Raw genomic sequence first — 25,496 nt, forward strand, 5'->3', positions numbered from 1 at the left:
ACAATAAGCTAAACTAACCTAAAAGCACCATCCGTCATCTCCAGCAGCCACCCCTCTGCATCTGAGCACCGAGGTTGTCATGTCCCCCCCCCCCCCCCCCAGCCAATCACACAACTTTAGGGTACTTTCAGGTGAGTTTGCAGACCTGATGAGTGTTTCCAGCGATTTTTGTTTTTACCTCAGATTTCCAGGATCTGTAGTATTGTTTTGATTTCTACAACATTTAAAGTTTGATAAATTTCACATGGAAAAATATGTATTTGTAACAGTTAGGATTAGAGTTACAGATTTCTGTCAGGATTGCGATACACGGTCTATCTCTTGCATTGGACATATTCTGTTAAGACTGTGCTTGCCACGTTTTCCAGGTTACACGGAAACAATTTGGGTGACAAAGGCATTAGCATTTTGATGCACGGACTCATTGACCTCTTTTTGGCCGAGAATGCAGAGGAAACCAAGACTGGTAGTGGAGAAGGGGAGCGTTCCGATCTCCAGAGAAAGAGGCTGCAACTAACTGAACTTGACATTGGTTCAAACCAACTCACCAATCAAGGTCTGAAATGCGTGGCTTCGTTTCTCAGCATGAACCCACCCCTGGAATATTTGGGACTGTCCCAGAACGATGGTGTGGATTTGACTGGATGGAGGGAATTGTTTGACATTTTGAAGGATTGTAGGCACATTTCCCATCTCCTCCTCGATGAAAATGTCCTTTGCAACGAAGGGGCAAAATACTTGGCACAAGTGCTCCGTGTTAATAGACGTCTATGTAAATTAGACCTGGACGGGAATGGAATAGGGGATGAAGGGGGTCGAGCTCTGTGTGATGCCTTGTCTTCCAATCCTGACCGGTCACTCATGCATCTGAGTCTTGCTGGAAATGAGCTCAGCAGTGGAGTGAAGAGAGAACTGGACGCATTAATTACTCTTAGAAATTAACCAGGGGTAGACTACACCATGGAGACACAAGGAACTGCAGGTGTTGGAATCTTGATCAATAAATAAACTCAGCAGCTCAGGCAGGCAGTATCTGTGGAGAGATTAGACAGGCGTCGTTTCAGGCCAGGACACTTCCTCAGACTGATTGTAGCACGGTTCCAACGCAAAATGTTTATTCATTCCCTGACTGTCTGAAGAAGGGTCCGGAACCGAAATGTCACCGATACACATTCTCCAGAGATGTTGCCTGACCTGCTGTTACTCCCAGCATTTTGTGTTCCTTGATTCTGCTACCCTGGGTAAAACAAACATTCACCATATCTAATACCCTAATGGTCTTGAACACCTCTGTAACATCACCACTCAAGCCCCTGCGCTCCCAGGAATGAAGTCCTAGCATGCCTAACCTCTCCCACGAGCTGATGTCCTCGAGTCCTGGCAACATCCTCGTAAATCTTCTTTGCATACTTTCCAGCTACATGGCATCTTCCTAGAGCAGGGAGTCGGAAAATGAACACTATGTTCTAATGCGAAGCTCAACGGAAAGTAGCAAGTAGTCAGTATAATGACTCCAAATGCAGCCTTTCCAATCTTCAACTCCCAGTTCATTTTATAACCAAGGGAGCAACAGTAATACACTTGGCCAAAAGTCATAACACTCTTGAACCACTCCGACTAAAGCAGCTGAAAGGGCAAATGTGAAAAATTGGCCAGCATCTCATGGAATACTGCCCAAGTGCACATCTTTGAGAGATTAAAGCAAAAACAACAGTGATCCCATGGAAAATAGTTCCTCCTCGTGACTCATAGTTGAGTAGAAGTCATCAGGAAGCAGCTTTGGAGGACTTTAGTTAGACCGCATTTGGAGGTTTTTTGTGGATTTCTGGTCACTCCAATACAGAAAGGATGTAGAGGCTTTGGAAAGGGAGCAGAGGTTTATCAGAATGATGCCTGAATTAGAAGGTATCAGCTACAAAGCGAGGTTGGACAGACTTGGATTGGTTTCTCTGGAATGCTGGAGGTTGTGCAGTGACCTGTTAGGAGTATGATTTAGATTTTTTTTAAAAAATTTAGAGATACTTCAGCCCACCAGGTCCGCGCCGCCCAGCGCTCTCCCCACATTAACACTATCCTACACACACTAAGGACAATTTTTTTTAACATTTGCCCGGCCAATTAACCTACATACCTGTATGTCTTTGGAATGTGGAAGGAAACCAAAGATCTCGGAGAAAACCCACGCAGGTCACGGGGAGAACGTACAAACTCCGTACAGACGGCGCCCGTAGTCGGGATCGAACCTGAGTCTCCGGCGCTGCATTCGCTGTAAGGCAGCAACTCTACCGCTGCGACACCGTGCCGCCTCATATGTAAAATTATGAGAGGCATAAATAATGTAGAACCTATTTCCCACAATGAAAATATCAAATACTGGTGGGCATAGCTTTAAGTTGGAGAGGCAACGTTTAAAGATGATGTGCAGGGCAAGTATATTTTTGAAACACAGAGGGTGGTGGGTGCCTGGCACTGCACTGCCAGGAATGGTGGTGGAGGCACTTAGAATCGTCACATTTAAAAGGCTTTCGGGTAGGCAAATGGATATGCAGGGAATGGAGGGATATGAATTATGTGCAGGCAGATAAGTCTGTCTTGGCACCATGTGCAGCACGGACATTGTGGGCCAAACGGCCTGATCCTGTGCTGTACTGTTTTATGTTCTGTGGCCATTTAATGCAAAGTGAAAAGCAATGTCTCCCAACGCACAAGACCAGCAGCCATGGCAACGCTAATAGATTGTTAATGAATTTGAAGCAGAGTTCATGGTTCCTGAATACAATTAACATGCAAATCCCTGCTCATCAAAGAATGACAGCCTGTGGCTCGAGGAAGCTTTCCGAGTAACATTCTCTTCAACAGAAGTCAGTTTCTGTCTCTCAAAAACAAGTACTCAATTAACTGACAACTTTATTTGTACTCTTCAGTCAGTGAGATCTTCATTTACAGATACGGTGTACACATTAATACAAATTACAACTCACTTTACCATAAATCTAGCGATGTGGCTTTGACCCAGCACACATACAAAGTGTACAGTTTCCGAAGAGGGTACCCGACCTAAAACGTCGTCTGTCTACTCCCTCCCCTGATGCCGAGTTCGTCCAGCTCCGTTTTGCTCAAAATTCCAGCATCTGCAGTTTCTTGTGTCTCCATACATCAAAGTGGGTTCATTGAAAACAATATAATTTCTAAAAACTGCACATTAAATCTCTCTTCCAGATACACATTTTTGTAAATAATGCATTATTTTCTCCCCTTCCTATTGGAGGTATTGAGACAACATATGCTGGCAATTGCAGACACAATAACACCATATTGAAGATATTTGATCAGATACATTGTCAGGAACAGTTTAGAAGGATATGGAACAAATAATGGTTAATTTTAATCAATCACAGGATGTGGGCAAGGCCACATTATGCACCATCACAAAACACTTTGGTGGTAGTGATGAGCTAAATCATTGAACCAGTGATAAATGCCTCCATGATATGTTGATCCATGTGTGATAAAGGTGATTAGATAGGGAATTCCAGGGTACAGCTTAAGATACTTAAAATCTTGCATTGGCATCAAAGTGAAAGAAGTCCAGATTTCACTTTATCGATTGCAAAAGTTCATTTTTAATAAATATAAAGCTGGAAACACAAGTCAGGTGGACACTATGATAAAATATAGAACTCTGGCCCAATATTCCAAAATGACAGATGCTGCGGATTTTATTCATGGTTTGCTTGAAGGAATGGAAAAGATGTTTAAAGAGATGGGAAATTCCCCTTACATGTCCCTTACAAAGAATTTAACAATTAATTTCAAGAAATATTCTTCAATGAGCAGGATAAGGAGGCTACTCTCCACCTTCCACGGCCACTGTTGCCACTGCCTTCACAAAGTAAGGGCCTTCCTGCAGGTACATTCGGAGCTGCAGATAATGTTGGTTTCCAAAGATCTCAGCTATTGTCTTGGTATTTATAAGGGTCTTTACCAGTTCGAATTTGGCATCCTTTGAGCTTTTGTCGGCTTCAGTCGTCCTGTCAACAATGTATTCCACAAACCCAGGTGTACTGATCATCAGTCTCTGACCCCAGGGCTGGCTAGCAATTGCCTGCATTTAGGAAAGAGATAGGAGCAGAGTCAATGAGAGAAAGATGTCAACCACAGTAACAAAAATAACCCTGCCAATTCAATAAAACACAAATAGGAATTAGACTTACTGTAATCAATCAAGTGCCATTGAGTTAGAAGGGATTAAACTAAGATAGTTACACTCCAAGTAATGTGAGACAGATGATAATTTACAGCTCAGCACATTGAGTAATTAAAGTGACAGATTCCAAGTTACTATTAGCCCAAGTAAATTAGCAACTTGACAGTGGAAACCAGATAATGAGTTATTTAAATTACACTGCAATGGAAAAGCAACTGCAGCAGATGCTACATGTCGGAAATAAGGGAAAATCTTAAATTCTCAGCCGGTCAGTTGGTACGGAAACAGAATGCAATGTTCCAGGTCAATGGTTCTCTGCAAAATTGATTATTGAAGCTCACAACATTAACCTTCGCTTCCTCTCACACTGCCTGACTCAGGAATTTCCAGCATTTTCTGTTTTGATTACGCTATAAAGTTTTGACAATCTTTACCTCAGTCTACAATTTATGCAATTCTGATACACAAGTCTGATTTTAGGTTACATCAAGGAAAGAGCAAATTTAAGGCAAAAACTGGAAGTACGGAAAATGGTAGAACTCAGCAGATGAGGCAGCATCTGTGGTAAGAAAAAAAAATATTAACATTGAGTCTGCAATGATTTTTTCCTTTCCACAGATGCAGCCTGACCCTCTTAAGTTTTTCCAGAATTTTCTGTTTGGGACTCAGATTTTCAGCATCTGCAGTTTTCTTTGTTTGAATCTTCCGAAGAAAAACTGGTGTGTGGTAATATAATAGTATGGAAAAACAAGCTTCCTCCCTAAAAAAACATTTTTACAAATTCTTCCACACAACATACATATCTTTAACCAAAGTGGCAACGCCATTTATTGAATGTATTTCTTTTTTTCTACTTAAATGTTTCTACTTAGATTTAAGGCAATTCTCAAGTGCCATTCTACTTGTTCCTGATTTGTGTTCCCTTTATTCCTTTAAATGGAGACATGGTAAAAACAAACCAGCAACAGAATGTTTATAAATCTATTTAAAAATATCTATTTAAAAATGGATTATCCATGAGGTTACTCAATGCTACAAATCAATACCTGCACGATGTTGCGCTTCAAGTCAGGACAGGATGTCTATCTATATAAGCAGCTACGATCAGTGTACTAGGCTTAAGTTTAGGCTTATTATGGTCATGTGTATGGAGGTACGGTGAAAAGGTGTGTTTTGCATGCTATCCAATCAGGTCAGATAATACTATACATGAGTGCAATCACGCCAAACTCAACTTTAGTAGGTAGTGCGAGGAGAAAGATGGAGAGGGCAGATTATAGTCATGCTAACGTTAGAGACTCACGGTGAAGACTTTTAGTGCTCCAATGTGGATTTCTGGGAAGGGTTGTGAACTCAGCCTGCGGAATGTTTCCATCGGGTGGCTGTGCAGGAAGTGGAACCAGGATTCGGTCATTCCTAAAAGATCTTCGGTGTGCTGATCGGTCTGTGAAGCGGATGGAAAAGTAAAACAGCAATGGCCTAAGAAAGCGGCGCAGACGAATAGACAAACCACAAAAATGTAGGAATATACCCAATGATTTTCTAAAAACTCATCTCAGAGATAGTGAAATACAAGTACAGTGAAACTACAGAAGAAAAATCACTACAATGTGTAAAAAAACACCTTGCAAATGTCTTCAGGATTTATGTTTCAGCACATAAATAAAATACTGCAATGTTCAACAAATCAATTCCCTTTTCAAAAAAAAAAGATAAAACATCTCAGTCAATTGTTGTGCATTTGAAGTAATAATCCATGCCACACAACCATAATCAGTTTACATAATACACTATGTTTAGTTAACCTTCTCTCTTGTATGTTTTTCTGTCCCAATTTCAGATTACTTTTAGTTAAACTAGAATTTTTAAACATTTTTAAGTTTTAAATATATAATAACTAATTCTCTTTCTCACCACTCATACAAGTAGGTGTAAGTAACATTTACAAATTTAATTGTTTAAACATTCAAGTGACAGTGATCTAAAGATTAATGGTCATCTTGACATTCTTTATGCACACTCTAAGAATCTCACAAAAATCATGCTACTCGCCTACTTTTAACAAAGGACACAATAATAATGCAGCTTTACATTTCGATCAATTATATCTTCTTGTAGAAATTTCAGACAACGTGAATTCACCACACTTTCTACTTTAAACTCATTTTTTAAATGTCAGGTCTACTGGAATGAAGTATGAGAGCAGATATGCACTATTCCCATTACAACTTGCTGTTCACAACGCATCCATGCCGACTAAGATGCCCCATCTAAGTGAGTCCCATTTGCCTGCATTTGGCTCACACCCCTCTAAACCTTTCCTGTCCATGTACCTGTCCCAGTGTCTTTTAAATGTTGTTATTTTACCTGCCTTGAATGGGAAAGCTACTTTCTCCAGTTGGTTTGGTACTCTGACCAATATCTAGTCTTTGCAGAAATTAATGCACAAAAATTGATGGAAATTAGCACGGTCATGGAGTAATGCAGCACAGAAACAGACCCATAAGGACATATAGTTAGATTGAGGTTCGAGTTCCTTCTTCAGAAGCAGGGTCTGAAGTAGGTACTCAACCCGAAACATCATCTATCTGTTCTCCAGAGATGCTGCCTGACCTGCTGAGTTACTCCAGCACTTTGTGTCCTTATGTATTAACCAACATCTGTGATTGTTTTGTTTCTTTGGAAACAGTAGACCTCCCAACATTTGATTTTACAAATTCAGAATTTTGATGTCCAAAATTCAGAATTTTACATCAAAATTTAGAATTTTACATCAAAATTCATAATAGACAATAGACAATAGGTGCAGGAGTAGGCCATTCAGCCCTTCGAGCCAGCACCGCCATTCAATGCGATCATGGCTGATCACTCTCAATCAGTACCCCGTTCCTGCCTTCTCCCCATACCCCCTCACTCCGCTATCCTTAAGAGCTCTATCCAACTCTCTCTTGAAAGCATCCAACGAACTGGCCTCCACTGCCTTCTGAGGCAGAGAATTCCACACCTTCACCACCCTCTGACTGAAAAAGTTCTTCCTCATCTCCGTTCTAAATGGCCTACCCCTTATTCTTAAACTGTGGCCCCTTGTTCTGGACTCCCCCAACATTGGGAACATGTTATCTGCCTCTAATGTGTCCAATCCCCTAATTATCTTATATGTTTCAATAAGATCCCCCCTCATCCTTCTAAATTCCAGTGTATACAAGCCCAATCGCTCCAGCCTTTCAACATATGACAGTCCCGCCATTCCGGGAATTAACCTAGTGAACCTACGCTGCACGCCCTCCATAGCAAGAATATCCTTCCTCAAATTTGGAGACCAAAACTGCACACAGTACTCCAGGTGCGGTCTCACCAGGGCCCGGTACAACTGTAGAAGGACCTCTTTGCTCCTATACTCAACTCCTCTTGTTACGAAGGCCAACATTCCATTGGCTTTCTTCACTGCCTGCTGTACCTGCATGCTTCCTTTCATTGACTGATGCACTAGGACACCCAGATCTCGTTGAACTCCCCCTCCTCCTAACTTGACACCATTCAGATAATAATCTGCCTTTCTATTCTTACTTCCAAAGTGAATAACCTCACACTTATCTACATTAAACTGCATCTGCCATGTATCCGCCCACTCACACAACCTGTCCAAGTCACCCTGCAGCCTTATTGCATCTTCCTCACAATTCACACTACCCCCCAACTTAGTATCATCTGCAAATTTGCTAATGGTACTTTTAATCCCTTCGTCTAAGTCATTAATGTATATCGTAAATAGCTGGGGTCCCAGCACCGAACCTTGCGGTACCCCACTGGTCACTGCCTGCCATTCCGAAAGGGACCCGTTTATCCCCACTCTTTGCTTTCTGTCTGTCAACCAATTTTCTATCCATGTCAGTACCCTACCCCCAATACCATGTGCCCTAATTTTGCCCACTAATCTCCTATGTGGGACCTTGTCGAAGGCTTTCTGAAAGTCGAGGTACACCACATCCACTGACTCTCCCCTGTCAATTTTCCTAGTTACATCCTCAAAAAATTCCAGTAGATTTGTCAAGCATGATTTCCCCTTCGTAAATCCATGCTGACTCGGAATGATCCCGTTACTGCTATCCAAATGCTCAGCAATTTTGTCTTTTATAATTGACTCCAGCATCTTCCCCACCACTGATGTCAGACTAACTGGTCTATAACTACCCGTTTTCTCTCTCCCTCCTTTCTTAAAAAGTGGGATAACATTTGCTATCCTCCAATCCACAGGAACTGATCCTGAATCTATAGAACATTGAAAAATGATCTCCAATGCTTCCACTATTTCTAGAGCCACCTCCTTAAGTACTCTGGGATGCAGACCATCAGGCCCTGGGGATTTATCAGCCTTCAGTCCCATCAGTCTACCCAAAACCATTTCCTGCCTAATGTGGATTTCCTTCAGTTCCTCCATCACCCTAGGTTCTCTGGCCCCTAGAATATTTGGGAGATTGTGTGTATCTTCCTCAGTGAAAGCAGATCCAAAGTAACGGTTTAACTCGTCTGCCATTTCTTTGTTCCCCATAATAAATTCCCCTGCTTCTGTCTTCAAGGGACCCACATTTGCCTTGACTATTTTTTTCCTCTTCACGTACCTAAAAAAACTTTTGCTATCCTCCTTTATATTATTGGCTAGTTTACCCTCGTACCTCATCTTTTCTCCCCGTATTGCCTTTTTAGTTAACTTTTGTTGCTCTTTAAAAGAGTCCCAATCCTCTGTCTTCCCACTCTTCTTTGCTATGTTATACTTCCTCTCCTTAATTTTTATGCTGTCCCTGACTTCCCTTGTCAGCCACAGGTGTCTCTTACTCCCCTTAGAGTCTTTCCACCTCTTTGGAATAAATTGATCCTGCAACCTCTGCATTATTCCCAGGAATACCTGCCATTGCTGTTCTACCGTCTTCCCTGCTAGGGCCTCCTTCCAATCAATTTTGGCCAGCTCCCGCCTCATGCCTCTGGCACGTAATACAACTTTCAAGCAAAAAAAGTATGCACGCCAAATGCCCATACGCGTTGCGCTACATTCATGTGTGAAAAACGACTATTATTTCCAACAGTCTGTAGTTCTTGGACTACATGTACAATGTCAGGCCTATCATGAATATATTCTGCTATTTATAGAAAGGTTATTGAACAGAAATACTTTTTACAACACAATGGAAAAATTGTTTTGTTTTGTCTATTTTGCTTTTTCCTTACACAAAATGTACGACTAAGTTATGAAGAAAGAGATTCATTTAAAAATGCACATACCTAATTTCATTGAAGACATACTTGCTCCAGTGGTCTTCAACAGCAAATCACAACAGTCCATGTCCCCCCCCACTCCTCCCCACTACTCTCCCCCCCACTCCCGACTCCCCCCCTACTCCCCTCCACTCCCCTCCACCCTTTCCCCCCCGACTCCCGCCCTCCCCACCACTCCCGACTCCCGCCCCCCCACTCCCCTTTCCCCCACTCCCGCCCACCCCTCCCCACCTTTCCCCCCACCTCCACTCATTCTCCCCCACCCCCCTGCCACCCCCCCTCCCTTCCTCCAACCCCCTCCCCCCCCACCCCAATGTACTGGTTAGCGCGAACCCGGTGGGCCGAAAGGGCTGTTTCCACACTATATTTCTAAACTAAACTCATTGCCAAAGTTTAAATATAGAAGCTTGCTTTCCGCCCCACCTTCTTTCACTCACATTCAGCAACATGGGCGGCATGGTGGCGTAGCGGTAGAGCTACTGCTTTACAGTGCCTGAGACCCAGGTTCGATCCAGACTATGGGTGCTTGTCTGTACGGAGTTAGTATGTTCTCCCCGTGACTTGTGTGGGTTTTCTCCGAAATGTTCAGTTTCCTCCCACACACCAAAGGCATACAGGTTGGTAGGTTATTTGGCTTGGTATAAATGTAAAATTGTCCCTCGTGTGTGCAGGGTAGTGTTACTGTGCGGTTATCGCTGGTTGGTGTGGACTCGGTGGGCCGAAGGGCCTGTTTCCGCGCTGTATGTCTGAACTAAACGAAACACATTGTGTGGGAAAGAACTGCAGATGCTGGTTTAAATCGAAGGTGGACACAAAATGCTGGAGTAACTCAGCGGGACATGTAGCATCTCTGGAGAAAGAAGGAATGAGCAACGTTTCGGGTCGAGACCCTTCAATCAGTCTGAAGAACTCCAGAGATGCTGCCTGAGTTACTCCAGCATTTTGTGTCTACCTTAAACTAAACACATTTTCTGGGTACTCACCGGCAACGAATGGAGAGAAGCAATAGTTTCAAGGCAACGAATGCGTAGATCTGTGGTAGCGTTACACGAAATTAAACCCAGCCTTCTCAAAACATCTTGGAATGCAGTACCTTGTACAATGGAACAACTGAACTTTAATTCCACATTCAAGGAAAAAATGGAGATATTGCAATACATAAGACAGACTGAAGTTGCAATTTAAATACTTGTAATATCTTTTTCTGCACAGTGTGAAGAATATATGCCACCAACAAGTTCCCATGAATTTTGCAGTGAAATTAGAAGCATCAAGCCCAAGATGAACAAATAGCCACTTATGCTGCTGATAAGTGCACTGGAAGTTAATGAGATACCGTGAGGCCCACCTATCCAACATGAAAACCAATATGAAATATGAAAGCTAATATGCCTTGAACACTGAAGGCAAATGTGTTAAATAATCACAGCAGAGATACAAGGAACTGCAGATGCTGAAGCCTTGAGTAGAACAAAGTCCCAGAGTAAGTCAGTGGGCCAGGCAGCATCTCTGCAGGGAAGGGACAGAGTTCACCTCTCTTTTCCAGTTTTTTCTCCCCTATTACAATCAGTTTGAAGAAGGGTCTCCACCCAAAACATCACCCATCCACCCCCCCAGAGATACTGCCTGACCCACTGAGTTACTCCTGTACTTTGTGTTTTAAATAAGCTCATAAGTTTTAATTTCCAATCTCCCAATCACTAACAACTTGAAACTCTCCAAGATCTTTGAGCTCCTTGATTTTGCCATTCCTTTGCAAAGCCATTGTTCATGGATTCTATTGGCATAAGAAACTCCGGATGCACAAGGAGCATGCCATGGGCTGCATGCATGGAGTAACTCAGTGGGGCAGGCAACATCTCTGGAGAGAAGGAATGGGTGACATTTCGGGTCGAGACCTTTCTTCAGACTGATCAGTCTGAAGAAGAGTCTCGACCCAAAACGTCACCCATTCCTTCTCTCCAGCCATGCTGTCTGTCCTGCTGAGTTACTCCAGCATTTTGTGTCTATCTTCAGTTTAAACCAGCATCCACAGTTCCTTTCTACACAAATGCATTTAATTAGCAGCTTGTTTACACAATACTAAATGTGCAATTCTGTTTGGGAGAACAATTGGGTAAAGTAGTTTTTCAATATCCAACGCGTCAGCATCATAGCAGTGAATTGAACGTGGGATATGAGAAATAACTAATCCTGCATTTATGAAAGAGGAAAAAATTGCCATGTTAACTATTTTTCATTCAATGTCGATTAAAGTAATAACACTGTCTACCTGTTTTATTTAGAACTTGTTTTCCTTCAATACATGATCCAAGAATTCCAATGGTATCTAAGCCAACTCCAATCATGGTCTGCTCGTGTCCTTCAATCATCTCAAACACCTTTTCGATAAAGGCAGGATAACATTCACAGATCTGTTGAGGACTGTCAACCATTGCTAAGTTTCCAAAAAACTTCACCAGATCTACATAAGGAGGCAATAAATACAAGTTTGAAGACATTAGTGCATGAAATTCTAAAAACATTAACATGTTTAGTGCTCAAATAGCAGCCATATTTCCGTTATCGGATTATTCATTGCTTTTGAAGGGAGAAGTCAAGTGCAGCCTCAATATCCAACAAAATAATTTCTCTTGCACCATCTTTCTTCGTTACTGAAGGCCCTGGCCCATGACCCGTAGACAACTACATGAGATGGTTCAAACAAGTGATTACTCGGGTGCGATCCTAAACATCAACAAGCTCATTTGAAGATAAATTTGAACCATTCCCCATTTTTCAACAATGATCACTAAACAGCAAGCAGCAAAGGAAGGCAGGGTCACCATTCTCTACTTAATCATTAGATTCTGCTGGGAAAACCCTTTAACTCGGAACCATCAAATTTTCAAAGACATGAAGAACTTCAGATGCTGGGATCTTGTCGAGAATATATTGCAGGAGGAACTCAATAGGCCAGATATCACCTCTAGGAGAATATGAATAGATGACTTTTCATGTTGGAACCCTTCTTCAGACTTTAAATACATCACTGATTCAGAGTGATATTTGTAGTGGTTAAGGTTTGAGATTTTTTTTATACATTGATTAAAATTAAAGGTATAGATCCATAACTAGAAATTAACTCACTACTAAACTCATTTGAACAGTGCTATTAATGTGCCTCCCAAAACTGCCAAGGAGCATAATCAGGTAAAGGAATGATGCTGGGCTAAAATGAAATGTTAATTTTAGAGAGAGATAAAAAGTTTGACCGAAGGAGATTTTTAGTGGACCATAATATCTTTAGGGAGAGGCAGAGGAGCTACACTGCATTGCCATTATATACAGACATTAAAGATATCCCTTCTGCTCTAAATTTATTGTGAAAAATGTCAGTTAAAAATATGTATTTCACAGATGAACTATAAATTTGAAGCAGGTATCAATAGCTAAAAGATATAGCTTCGCGCAAGGGAATGAACAATTGGCCAGAACCAGAGGAAAACAAGTCTATCCTTAGCTAGAGCAATTGAATAGTAAGTAGGACAATTTAGATTGTCATGAGGAAAAGCTTGCTTCCCCATTCTTATCAGTGGTTTGACATAACAGTAAATTACAAAGAAATATTCTTACTTACTTGGTACGTAAAAGCTGGAGAAGGGATCGGAATTTGCACCAATAATCATGTTTGAGATTCTATCGATGATGCCTTGCTGAGCCAGGTACAGTCGTCCATGCTGACTTTGAGTAAGAGTGGTGAGCATCTCGACAGCAGTGGCTCTAAAATTGAATGAAAATACCTGGAACTCATTTCATCAATCATAGCAGAATTATACATATCATCCTAATGATGTGAAATTTTAATCCCATTTATCAAAAGAAGATTCAATCGCAAGCCACAAAAGGTATGAGGAAAAAAATAACCGTCCGGTCAAAGGGATGGTATTCAAAGGATCGCTTGATGGCAGCAAAGGTGGGAACATAGAGGATTGGGGAGTTTCAAACGTTGGGACCAAGGCAGCTGAAAGCTCAGCACCTAATGAAGTATTACAAAATTATGAGCTAAAAAAAAAATCAAAATGGGAAGACAATTTAATTTTTTTTTCAAAATATAGGCATCTTAGTACTAGCTGAACATTGCAATACAACTCCAAGACCCAGAAATTAAACTGCATCAAGGAGATATCCTTGTAATTTCAGGCCCGATTGCAGACAATTTGCAAATATTCCAAGCAGTAAGCTTGGATGGCAACAGACAAACCTTCACATAATGTCCATTTTTCTCTTCCACTTGTAAACCAACTCTACACAGTTAGGTGGATAATTTAGTTCTCATAATGATCTATCAATGTTCAATAATACTCTGCAAGGAAACAAAGCTCAACTGTAGCTGAACATGTGTGTTGCCCCAGCCATTTCAGCATGGCTACTGTTTAGTTTAAATTTAGTTTAAAATACAGCATGGAACAGGTCCTTCAACCCACCAAGTCAGTGACCATTTGATCATCCGTTTACACCAGTTATCCCACTTTCTCATCCATTCCCTCCACAATAGGATCAAATTACAGAGGCCAATTAACCTACACACCTGCAGGTCTTTGGGATGTGGGAGGAAACTGGAGCATCCAGAGCAAACCTACGTAGTCACAGGGAGAACATGCAAAATTCACACAACACCCAAGATCACAATCAAACCCAGGTCTCTGGCATTGAGAGGCAGCAGTTCTTCCAGCTATGCCTGCCTACTGCTTTTACCCACTTCCTGCTACGGCGCATCCCGGTCAAAATTTGAAAGTGAACCAAGACAACCAGAGATAAAAATTCATGGTTATATTCAGCAAACAGACACCTCCTGAATTTGCTATTTATCAACCGAGCAAAGCAACAGAGCAAGAGTTCTGACGGGGAGAAGCCTTCTCACCTGATGAGAACGTCGTTCCCTGCAAGTTCACCAAGCAGTCGAGTTATAAAACTACCGTTAACACAATACTCCAGCGAAGCAGGCGACATAACCGCGATCCCCAGCACTAACTGCAAGACAATAACGTAATCAAGCTTAATGCTCCTGTCAGATTGATGCATGATAGTCACGTTATTTTACATTAACAAATTGATTTTATTAATTTCATTTCTGAAAGCAACACATCAGGAACAAAATGAGCATGGTCAGCTGGCTTACTGGATGATGATCACGCTGCCTTTCTTGAAATAATATAAAATAATTACCACTTAAAGAAATCAAAATACTGTAGATGGTTTGCTCGATCTGGCCATTCCCTTAAACTACCACTGACAACTGCAAGCACAGGGACAAAGGGAATCGCAGAAGAAAAATGAAAACCGATTCCACCCAGAGTATAAGAAACGTCATAACCAAACTGAATACCTGGGTTGTCCCTTCCATTTAACATGACTACTGTTTAGGTTCAGTTTAAAGATACAGCGTAGAAACAGTAGCAATCATAGACCAAGATAACAAACTTATACTCAGTGGGGTGACCAAAGAGGCACAGAAAAAACTTCTGTCACAAACAAAGTTGACAATCAAAAAAGTGCTGATGGTGCAATGGGATACAAAGTCATGTGTGATTTCTTCTCAAGGGCCATCAGCATCTACTTTAGTTTGAATATGAAAGAGAGAAAGTTTACAAAAGTAATCTTTTTTATCTCCTCTAATCTCTACTGAGACGATAAAATACTGCAAAAGTGATTTTCTGACACGGTTCTTAAATTTTAATTCTTTCCATTATTTTTATGGTTCATTTTGAACACTATTCCAGCTTTACCTTCTTTACTATTTACAACTTTACAAAGAAAAGTCCATCCTTACTCTTTCCGAACAGTGCAACCAACATTCAAGGAAAATGTAAATCCATCGAGAAGTCAAAACAAACAAATTATTCAAGAGAATCAGAGTTGTTTACATCTACTTAATGGCTAAAATGAGATCCCAATGTGCGGCCCACTCTTCACCAGGGAGTGCGGAAAACTCTAAATGCTGAATGAACTGAGAAAAATACCTGAAGAACATGCATTTTTAATTAATTAAATATAACCATAGCAAATTAAAGTTTATGAAATAAACACATTCAAGACTCTTGATTTGATTCCTGAATTTCATTTAGAAGGAAATTTTTCGTGGTCAACTTTAACAAAAGTACTGTACCTCATAGACTCTGTATCGTACCACATCATTGATGCCCATGACATCTTTTAAATCCTGTAATGTACTGGTTGTAAATAGTGCATCAAGTCCCGCCTTATTCTGGGCAATTCTCAAAAGGGATTTGATTGCCTGTAAATTTAATAAAAGAAACATCAATAATTATCTTATGACTGTTTGTGCTTTGGTTGAAGTAAATATCAACGGTGGCAAGAAAGACTATCCACATGAAGCAAAATAGATTTATATGGTTGCGCATTATAAGTCCCATTTTAGTAGGTGTCATATCAACAGCATTAAATATATGATCTGAAATTTAAAAATGCATCTCATCACACTTAATCAGGGAAGTATACTACTGCATGGTATGATGGAAATGTTAGACCTCACAGCTCTGAGGATGTTAGCAGTTATTTCACTGAAGGTAATCTTACCTCATTTGCAACAGAAATTCTCTCGCCACCAATACAATGGATCATCTCCTTAAACAACTCAGGAGAACCATGAACCAACACAACCGCATCTATGTTCTCAGCAATCCGTCCAATCTGGAAAATTTTACATTTAATGTGAGAGTCCAAAACAGAGGTATCATCAGCTTCACACTTCAATTTCACCTCATCCCAACATATTAAATGCTCTCTTGTTTTTGAAATGTTATTTAAACCACATAATAGTTGGACATAAGACTATTGCCTCATATGTTTTAAACCAATATATTGCCTCATATGTTTTAAACCAGGCTGGGGATAGGCATTAGCCAAGCCAACTGCAAGGGATCGGGGTTACAATACACAAGATAGATATTAACATGTTTAGTTTCGATTTCAATACAATCATTGGAGAAAGTGCAAAAATATTCAGAAAGATAGCTCAGTCCAAAGCATACAATAGACACTCAGTAACTTGGTGTATGAAGGAACTGCGGAGGCTGGTTTGAACCGGAGATAGACAAAAAAGCTGGAGTAACTCAGTGAGACAGGCAGCATTTCTGGAAAGAAGGAATGGGTGACGTTTTGGGGCTGAAGGGTCTCGACCCGAAACATCACCCATTCCTTCACTCCAGAGATGCTGCCTGACCCGCTGAGTTACTCCAGCTTTTTGTATCTATAATCAGTAACTTGAGGTCACTACTTTCAGATCTCTGGACTCCTTCAATATCATTGATCATCCCTGACTTATATTATTCCATCATTGGAAGTGAAGAAGGGTCTCGACCCGAAACGTCACCCATTCCTTCTCACCTGAGATGCTGCCTGACCTGCTGAGTTATTCCAGCATTTTGTAAACAAATACCATCATTGGAGGAGGCAATTTTAGTTGTTTTGGCTACAAGGTCTAGAATTAGTTCCCCAAATCTCTCCAGTTCTCTCTCCTCTTTTAAAGGGGTTTGTTAAACCCTACCCTGAAAGCTTTTGATCATTTGTTGTTACTTCTCTTGCAGCTGGGTGTCAAAATCCCTGATACATTTTTAAGAGGTTCGGAAAACTTTGCTACATTAAAGATGCGTTAAGAACGCGGACCTTGATGGTTAAAGACTTTACCCACTGGATTAGTTCTGCCAACTAGCAATAGCTCAATCTCTTTTTGCTTCAAATGTTAAAGAAACCAAGGTAACGTTCAAGACGTTGCCTAATCTTTTGACTGAGGTAATGCCAAGAACAAATTTTCAAATGCAACTGAAGACAGAGCAAAGCACATTTCTGAAGAAATACCCTTCTTACTTGTGTCAAATTTTCAAATGCAACTGAAGACAGAGCAAAGCACATTTCTGAAGAAATACCCATCTTACTTGTGTCAGTGCCAAGACTTTAACACGATCGTCAGAATGCTGCAGTCCCTTCTGCAGTTCCAGCTTGTAGGTTTGAGCCAGGTAGACTGGTTCCAAAGCCTGCAGAAGTCGCTCGAGAATGGCCACACATACATCAATTTGTTCCCTGAACAAAGAGGTACAATTGGATATAGACAAAATAGAATAGAATGGATATGGTGCACTTGAAGGTAGAAGAGATTTGTTTAATTTGGCATCACATTCAGCATAGACATCGTGGGCCAGAGGGCCTGTTCCTGTGCTGTAGTCTATCTTGATCGGAAAAACTGTTAAAAAAAAAAAATCATCTCAAATCCACCCAACTAATTGGAACAACTCAGTGGGTCAGGCAACATCTGGGGACGGAATGGATGGGTGATGTTTCTTCAGACTGATCCATTTCCTCCACAAATAGTGCCTGATCCACTGAGTTCCTCCAAATGTTGTATTTTGCTCAAGATACAAGAATCTGCAGTTGTTTGTCAGCCAATTGTAGATTTTCCTGCTTATGTACATTGACAGGAGGCCACTTCTGAGTAAAGTTTTACTGTACATTTAGTATGCTGGGATGAAACATTAACCAGCACAAATGAAACCAAGTCAGGATTCTGCAGCAAGATCGCTGACAACAACCACTTCAGCAAAGGCCACTTGCACAAGGACGGAAAGAAGAGCAGGAAAACGGTGGGGACATAAGGAACTACAGATGCTGGTGTACAAAAAAAACAAAATGCTGGAATAACTCAGCAGGTCAGATAGCATCTCTGGAGAACATAGAAAGGCAATGTTTCAAGTCAGAACATCCTGCTTGATTGTCCCAATATAGGAAGGATGTGGAGGCTTTGGAAATGGTGCAGAGCAATGCCTGGGTTACAGGGTACTAGCTAGGGGTTGGACAGACTTGGATTGTTTTCCATGGAACACCAGAGGTTGAGGGGAGAGATGATACAGGTATACATCACAATGAGAGGCCGTTTTCCTCAGATGGAAATGTGAAATGAGGGCATACCTTTAAGGTAAGAGGGTCAAAGATTAAAGGAGATGTGCAAGTTTTTTCTAAAGCAAGGGTGGTGAATGCCTCGAACACGCTGCCAGGTTGGGGTTGGAGGCAGATAGGATTGTGGCATATAAGCACATAGATATGAAGGAAATGGAGGGATATGGATTGTGTGGGTATATAAGAATTGGTCTTGGCATCATGTTCATGTTCGGCAGATATTGTGGGCCAAAGGGCCTGTTCCTGTGTTGTACTGTGCTATGGGACCCTTCATCAGACTAAGGAACATTGTTTTGACAAAGGTGGGGCTCATTAATTTGAACAAAGTGACTGTTAATGATCTATCCTCAACAACTCATCCTATTGCAATCAATCACCATTCCCAGGACACCTGCACCCACACTCCTCCAAGAGAGAGTCAAGGGTGTTTTATTGTCATATGTCCCAGATAGAACAATGAAATCTTTACTTGCATCAGCACAACAGAATGTAAACATAGTACACTGTAAACAATATAATAAACGAGAAAAAGTTCAGTATATATATATATATTCAGTATATATATATATACTGAACTTTTTCTCGTTTATTATATTGTTTACAGTGTACTATGTTTACATTTTGTTGTGCTGATGCAAGTAAAGATTTCATTGTTCTATCTGGGACATATGACAATAAAACACCCTTGACTCTCTCTCTTGGAGTATATATATATATATATATATACATACTCACATACAATCACACACACACATATATATATACTATTAAATTGTGTGTCATGATTAAGTTGACATAGTTACTGAAAAGGGGAAATGGTTTGATAGGGAATTATTACCCTCTCAGAGGTACCCTAACCCTATATCCCTCCTGGGATAAATAAAGTGCTATCGTATCGTATATACACTGTATAATATATACACACACGATATATAATATATGTACAATACAATATGAGTAATACGATACAGTATTTATCCTATATATATATATTTTTTCTATATCAGCACACAAAAAAAAACAAACACTGCTTCTCGCAACTCGCCTGTCATCGCTCTCCAGCAAGTTGAACAACACCCCGAAGCGCAGGCCCGTCGCCACTTCCCTCAGCACGTTGAGAGGCGCCGCATCGACGGCAGCCTTCAGGCTGTGCAGCTCGACCAGCGGCTCGTCCAGCTCGGCGATCTCCCGCAGCAACTCGCTCACGGACGCCGCCATCTTGCCCCTGGCGATGACGCGGATCCTCAGGTCGCGGAGAATCTCGCGATCGTTGAGGCAAAGGCCCCTCCCCCGCCCCGCCCGGGGTCCGTTTGTGGTCCGTTGCCCCGGGCAACCGTGCAAACTCCAAACTGGTCTCTCAACCCTTCCAAACAAACTAGAAGAAGCTAAGTTTAGCTCGACATCTTCACAGAGGTAATGGTTGAGTAGTTATTCATCTTTAAAGATTTCTCATTAATTAATGTGTCACGATTAAGTTGACATAGTTATTGAAAATGGGAAATGGTTTGATAGGGAACTATTACCCTATCAAAGATACCCAATTTCCCTCCTGGGATAGATAAAGTTATATCATACTAGACAAAGTGGGCCCAAACCTCTCCTGCATTGGTGCAGCACCCTGTCTCCCCCCCCCCCCCCACTCTCTCCTCAACCCCCCCCCCCCCCTCTCTCCTCAACCCCCTCCCCTCTCTCCTCAACCCCCTCCCCCTTCTCCCCCCTTCCCTCCTTCCCTCCTCCCCCCCCTCCTTTTAAACTTTAAAATGTGAATAACTTTAAAAATATAACACCGATTTCAATAAAACTACTTGCATTATCACTAAAGTGACAATGGTGAGTAAGGTGACCGTATTTCCAGTGGTAAGGTAAAGAGCAGAACAAAGAGATATAAATGTAAAATAGTTACTGATAAATTCAAACTAAACTTATTTAATCAGGTCTTTGTTACAATCAGGGTTTGTATGGTTTAGGTTTATTATTATTATTATTTTTTTTTAATTTATTGTCATATTGTCACAGGTACTGTGAAAGTTTTGCATGCTATCCAATCATGCAAAATGATTGCAGCTACTGTTCACATGAAGTAGTTGAGATGACCAAGAGAAGCTTAATACAGGAGGGAGCAAAAAAATAGAAGACATAGGATTAGATGAAGATGTGTAGAACCTTTTGGTGGAGCCTAAGGGTTGGGCCAAATCGTCTGTTTCTAGCATAGCGAATCCATCCATTTATGAAGGATGGTGTCTTATGTTACAACCGGATCTAGATCAACTAGGAAACTGGGTGAAAGAATGACAGATGGAATTTAACTCAAGAGAAGTGTGAAATTATGCATGTTGGGAAGTTAAGTCAGGGAAGAACATGCACTGCGAATGACAGGGTTCTGGTGAGTGTTGTGGAGCAAAGAAATCTAGGAGAACAAGTACATAGTTCCCTGAGAATGGATGTGGAACAGAGTTTTTTAAACTAAGCTAACCAAAGAGCTACACTTTGTGTTCATTGCTTCCTGCCGGAAGGCTCTATTCAACAGCCAAAAGGCTGTAGCCTCCTTTTGCTCTGGCATTGTATTTCATTCTTCACATGTATAAATTATAATGTTTTATGTTTAATTGTCTACTGTATATCATGTTGTTACTTGTGAGCAAAACACCAAGGCAAATTCCTTGTATGTATACATATTCAATTCAATTCAATTCAATTCAATTCATTGAAAGCTGACCTCCTTGAGGCAAGAGTGAACTGCTGTGAATTGTCCAGTGGCTGGTGTGAATGTAGTTTTAATTGAGAATTAGTGATTCAGAACAATGCAATCTCATTTCTTGAATTACTAATTAATAAAGGATGAAAGTGGACAAATTGTTGATCAGAATAGGACATTAGAAATTGCATTTCATTTTGAATGGCTCATTGACTCTCAGGTTCACAGATTGCTTCCTGGAAATGTCTACCTCAGATGAATAAGGAACCATAAACAGTTCTTTGAGAAATTCTTCAGATAACAGTTGGGTTTTGTGAAGAATTTCTCAATGAGCTGTTTATGGTTCCATTATTTCTAATCAGGATTTTTTTTGGGGGAAAAGTAACAGATCTAAAGCTGTACACAGCATATCTTGTTATATGTCTCTATGTTATTGAATGTAACTTTTTTTCTTTAATGTTGTTCATTCCATTTAATTTAGAAGCATGTACCTTCCTTTCCTGGTGCTAATTCATTTTGGATGACTAAAGATCTTTCCTTCCCATAATGAGTGAGGTTCGTGTGGTTCCGAGTGGAAAGGTCTACAGGCAAATATTTGATGCTGAGGTAGATTTCTATCTAATTGGTGTATAAATATAGCATGTCTTAATGCTGTAAAATATACTGTGCATCATAATAACCTGGTTGTTAACTCTGTTTGTGAGCAAAGCTTGTGAAGGCTGGAGTGGGTAGGATGTGACTGCTAATATGAGACTTGTTCCATTTAATGCTAATATGAGACTTGTTCCATAAATCCAGAGCCTCGTAGCCATCAATGAGGAGAGATCATTTAACAAGGCAGGGGTACAGCCCCTGCTATTTAGATGAAAGGTGTGCCACCCAGAGCTAATTGCACTCAAAGGAAGGGGAGGCAAGTTCTGGGCAGGGAAGACCAAACTTTCCTTGTGGCTGTTGGAGGACCACTAGTGCATCTCCTGGGTCAAATGAAAAGCTCAACACTGATCTTCTTCAGGATGCTACTGGAACCTATTGCTACATGGCACTGTAACAGTTCATGTCCCAGAATGGAACGTCACTACAACAATGAGCAAGAAAAATGCACATTGGCTCCCCAAACTTGGGTTTTAAATGATCTAACGCTGTAGACTAGCCAACCCTTAGTGTGTTGAATGCATTAGCAGGGACCTGAATGCTATTTTAATCATCTCCCTGATCTGCCCTCTAAGTGAACAAGGTTAAAATGAACCCGAATGTATCTGTTGACATTTTTTTCGGCGGCTTTTTAACATATGGGTATCTTAAAAATTATTTTTGAGTTAATGAACAGATTTCACTTAGAGTTATTGGATGGGCAGCACTTATATTCAGCGTGAGTGTTGTGCCATAGACCTACCTGGTGATCATTTATTAGCAGTAATGGAATGAACTTCATAGTTAGTGACAGTCATTCAGAAAATATCACTGCAAAGTAGGTTGTAAGGACCAATCATTATTCACTGTGATTCACAGATCAGAGGATTATGGAAAATTATTAATAATTATTTTGATTGAAGCAGTATAGCTAAATTCATACAACAAAACAACAAACTCCATTGTTGTTCCATTTGTATATCTGAAATGCATTATCAGAATTGTTATTAGGACAACAAGGCCTTTACAGCTATTAATAATAAGATTGTGGAATTAATATTAATATAATTTTAGTCAGGCTAATTAAATTCATCCACTCTCCAAAATTGCTTTGACCTTAGAGCTATGAATGTTTCAAAGTTTTGTGCTGAAGATGAAAGAGTGAGCGAGAGATAAATAATTATCCAGTTGAGGAAGATACCATTTGTTCTTTTTATCTAGGATGCACCAGAGACTGAAACAACTGTTTTCTCTCTGTACGCGACCTTTTCTGGAGACTGGGGCTAAATGAAAATGCCAGATATGATTTAAAAACCTAAAACTGATTTGACTTATGATTAGACCTGTTATAACAATATATCAGATTCGTGAGAGAGGGTATTCAAACTGTGGGTCATCCTGGGGTGAATATATATGTGTGGTAAATACTTCTCTGAGCATCAAGCCAGGTTGTCAGCCTTAGCTGTCAGCTTTAATTTAAAATCAGTAAAGGTATTGACACCTACGATGTAATTTTTAAAAACGTTGTATGTTCATTTATGTGGAAATAGAATTGAAAGACATAGAGGTCAGCTTAAAAGGTTATAGAGACACAGTAAAGTTGAGAAATTTAGTTGCAACACTCCTATGTCAAGACAGTTCTCACAGGCGAGGATTTGTAGCCTTAAAAAGAATATCGTGAGGAATGGCTGGGTAGAGAGCATTCGGATTACAATGTGTTTGATGTCGAGCTGATGTTTCCACACCCAGACAAAACCAGGATCTGAGGATCGTAAATAAAAGTAGGCACCAAACAAAAACAGTAAAGATCTCCTGATAATTCCTTACTCAGAGCATGGTTAGAATGTGAACTCACTTACTTAAGTGATAAACTACGTAAATATTTCAGGAGCTGGAAACATTTCAGGAGATGTTTGATAAAGGGTGAAGATATCAGGAGGATGTGTTGATGAGGGTTAGAATGGAGGGAAGAAGCCTGTACTGTGTATAAACCCACACAATATGAACCTATGGGAATGATTGGCCTGTTCCTGCATTGTAAAAATAATAAAAAATGCTAATTTAATGCTGACTTAGACTGTATCACATTGAAAATACTGAATCGTTGTTGTAGGCATTAGTAGCTTGGTATAGTGATGTTCTGAAAAAGCGTTAAGGATTAACATTGCACTAGCAAAGATATAATTAGTCTCATTAATATGAGAAATGTTATTTTGTTATTATATTATCTTCCTTTCAAAGATATATATATATATATTTTTAAATTCTGCATTTGTATAAAGGTTCAGCTTGTCCGTACCCTGGGAGAAACAAGAAGAAAATCTCTGTGCCATGATAATCACTTTGGTCATGAGAGGATTCCCGTTGTTCGAAATTTGGACACACCGACAGGACAAATCCTTTCACAACGTCAGCGCTCATGGATGGAGGGGTTAATGAATGATGGGTACATTGAAAATCCAGTGTTACGCAGGTAACAGTGGAAATCGATCTCACCTGATATTTTCAGAACTACAAGAATTTTGATGGGGTCTGCATTTGATGAAACTGCTATAACATATTTAGTTAGGGTAACTAGCAATAGGGCATTCCTCTTGACAGATGGATCAATGATCATAGGAGCAATTTTATAGTGAAAGAAATATCATCTTTTTTATGTTAAGAATTCTAATTATTGGAACCCAGTGCCAAAAACATGGTAGAAGTAGAGTCCGTTTGAAAATATCATGTTTAGATATGAATGAAATTATTTACTGGGATGCGGAGTGAGAGGTAGGGAATGAGACTGAATTCATTGATCTACAGGGGACTGGCATGGACTCAATGGGCTGAATGGCCTTCTACACTATTATGATTATGGAATCCTATCATTCAATAACAGCTGATAGCAAAGAAATAGGAAGCCTGCACAAAATGTAATGAATAGATTTCTGGTGGGTTTTGATTATCGTTTCACATGTTACACAATAGTTCCATTACTGCGATTACTCATGGTATGGAGACACAAGGAAATGCAGATGCTGGTTTACTAAAAGAGACACAAAGTGCTGGAGTAACTCTGCTGGAGAATGTGGATAGGTGATGTTTTGGGTCTGAACCATTCTTCAGACCCATTGTTGCAGGGGGAGAAAGCTGCAACAGAGGTAGGAGTGGGACACAGCTTGGGAAGTGATAGGTGGATACAAGTAAAGGGGGGGGGGGGTTGGGAGGGGTTGATTGGCAAAGGCCAGAGATGAAAAGACAACAAAAGTGTGTGATAAGGAGATAAAGAATGATAGGCATGGAAAGTGAAACTTGAGGAAGGAATATAGAACAAGGTTTCCAGAGATGCTGCCGAACCCACTGAGTTACTCCAGGATTTTGCATCTCTATTGAAGGGATACAGAGTGAAGTGGAAAGGGAGAAATGGGTACACATTTAGGTGGGACAGGGAAGAGAGGGGGAGAAAAAAATGGCAATTTCCTTCTAACCTTTTTCTATCCATGTACCTGTCCTTTTAAATCTTTTAAATCTTTTAAGAGGTACCTGCCTCAACTACCTCCTCTTACTGTTCATTCCATATACCCACTGCTCTCTGAGTGAAGAAGTTTCCCCTGTCCTCTGGTTCTAGATTCTCCTACCCTCAGCAAAAGATCATGTGCATTCACCCTATCTATTTCCCTCATGATTTTATACATCTCTATAAGATTACTCTTCAGCCTCATGCACTGAAAGGAATAAATTCCATGCCTCCCCAAGCTC

General features: G+C 40.5%; 2 protein-coding genes across 2 annotated transcripts in view; one reads left to right on the plus strand and one right to left on the minus strand.

The window, feature by feature from the left end:
* Window positions 1-2,896: 2,896 nt before the first annotated feature.
* Window positions 2,897-19,663, minus strand: LOC144590839 (26S proteasome non-ATPase regulatory subunit 5-like). The gene is made up of 10 exons (XM_078395231.1): window positions 19,476-19,663; window positions 17,416-17,560; window positions 16,058-16,171; window positions 15,627-15,755; window positions 14,382-14,491; window positions 13,098-13,240; window positions 11,751-11,942; window positions 10,462-10,571; window positions 5,511-5,651; window positions 2,897-4,105 (listed from the first exon to the last, which is right to left on the minus strand). The coding sequence occupies exons 1-10, from the start codon at window positions 19,646-19,648 to the stop codon at window positions 3,848-3,850; spliced, it is 1,515 nt and encodes a 504-aa protein (XP_078251357.1). The 5' UTR covers window positions 19,649-19,663; the 3' UTR covers window positions 2,897-3,847.
* A 92-nt stretch (window positions 19,664-19,755) lies between these two features.
* Window positions 19,756-25,496, plus strand: part of LOC144590841 (coiled-coil domain-containing protein 180-like) — a gene marked incomplete at its 3' end in the record, with an annotated part of 45,880 nt that continues 40,139 nt past the window's right edge. Inside the window, exons 1-3 of the mRNA XM_078395233.1 lie at window positions 19,756-19,843; window positions 21,607-21,731; window positions 24,038-24,228. Coding sequence (XP_078251359.1) covers window positions 21,672-21,731; window positions 24,038-24,228 — 251 coding nt within the window. The remainder of the gene's footprint in view (window positions 19,844-21,606; window positions 21,732-24,037; window positions 24,229-25,496) is intronic.

Source organism: Rhinoraja longicauda, unplaced genomic scaffold (genome assembly GCF_053455715.1).
Source record: "Rhinoraja longicauda isolate Sanriku21f unplaced genomic scaffold, sRhiLon1.1 Scf000342, whole genome shotgun sequence".
Classification (NCBI taxonomy): Eukaryota; Metazoa; Chordata; class Chondrichthyes; order Rajiformes; family Arhynchobatidae; genus Rhinoraja; species Rhinoraja longicauda.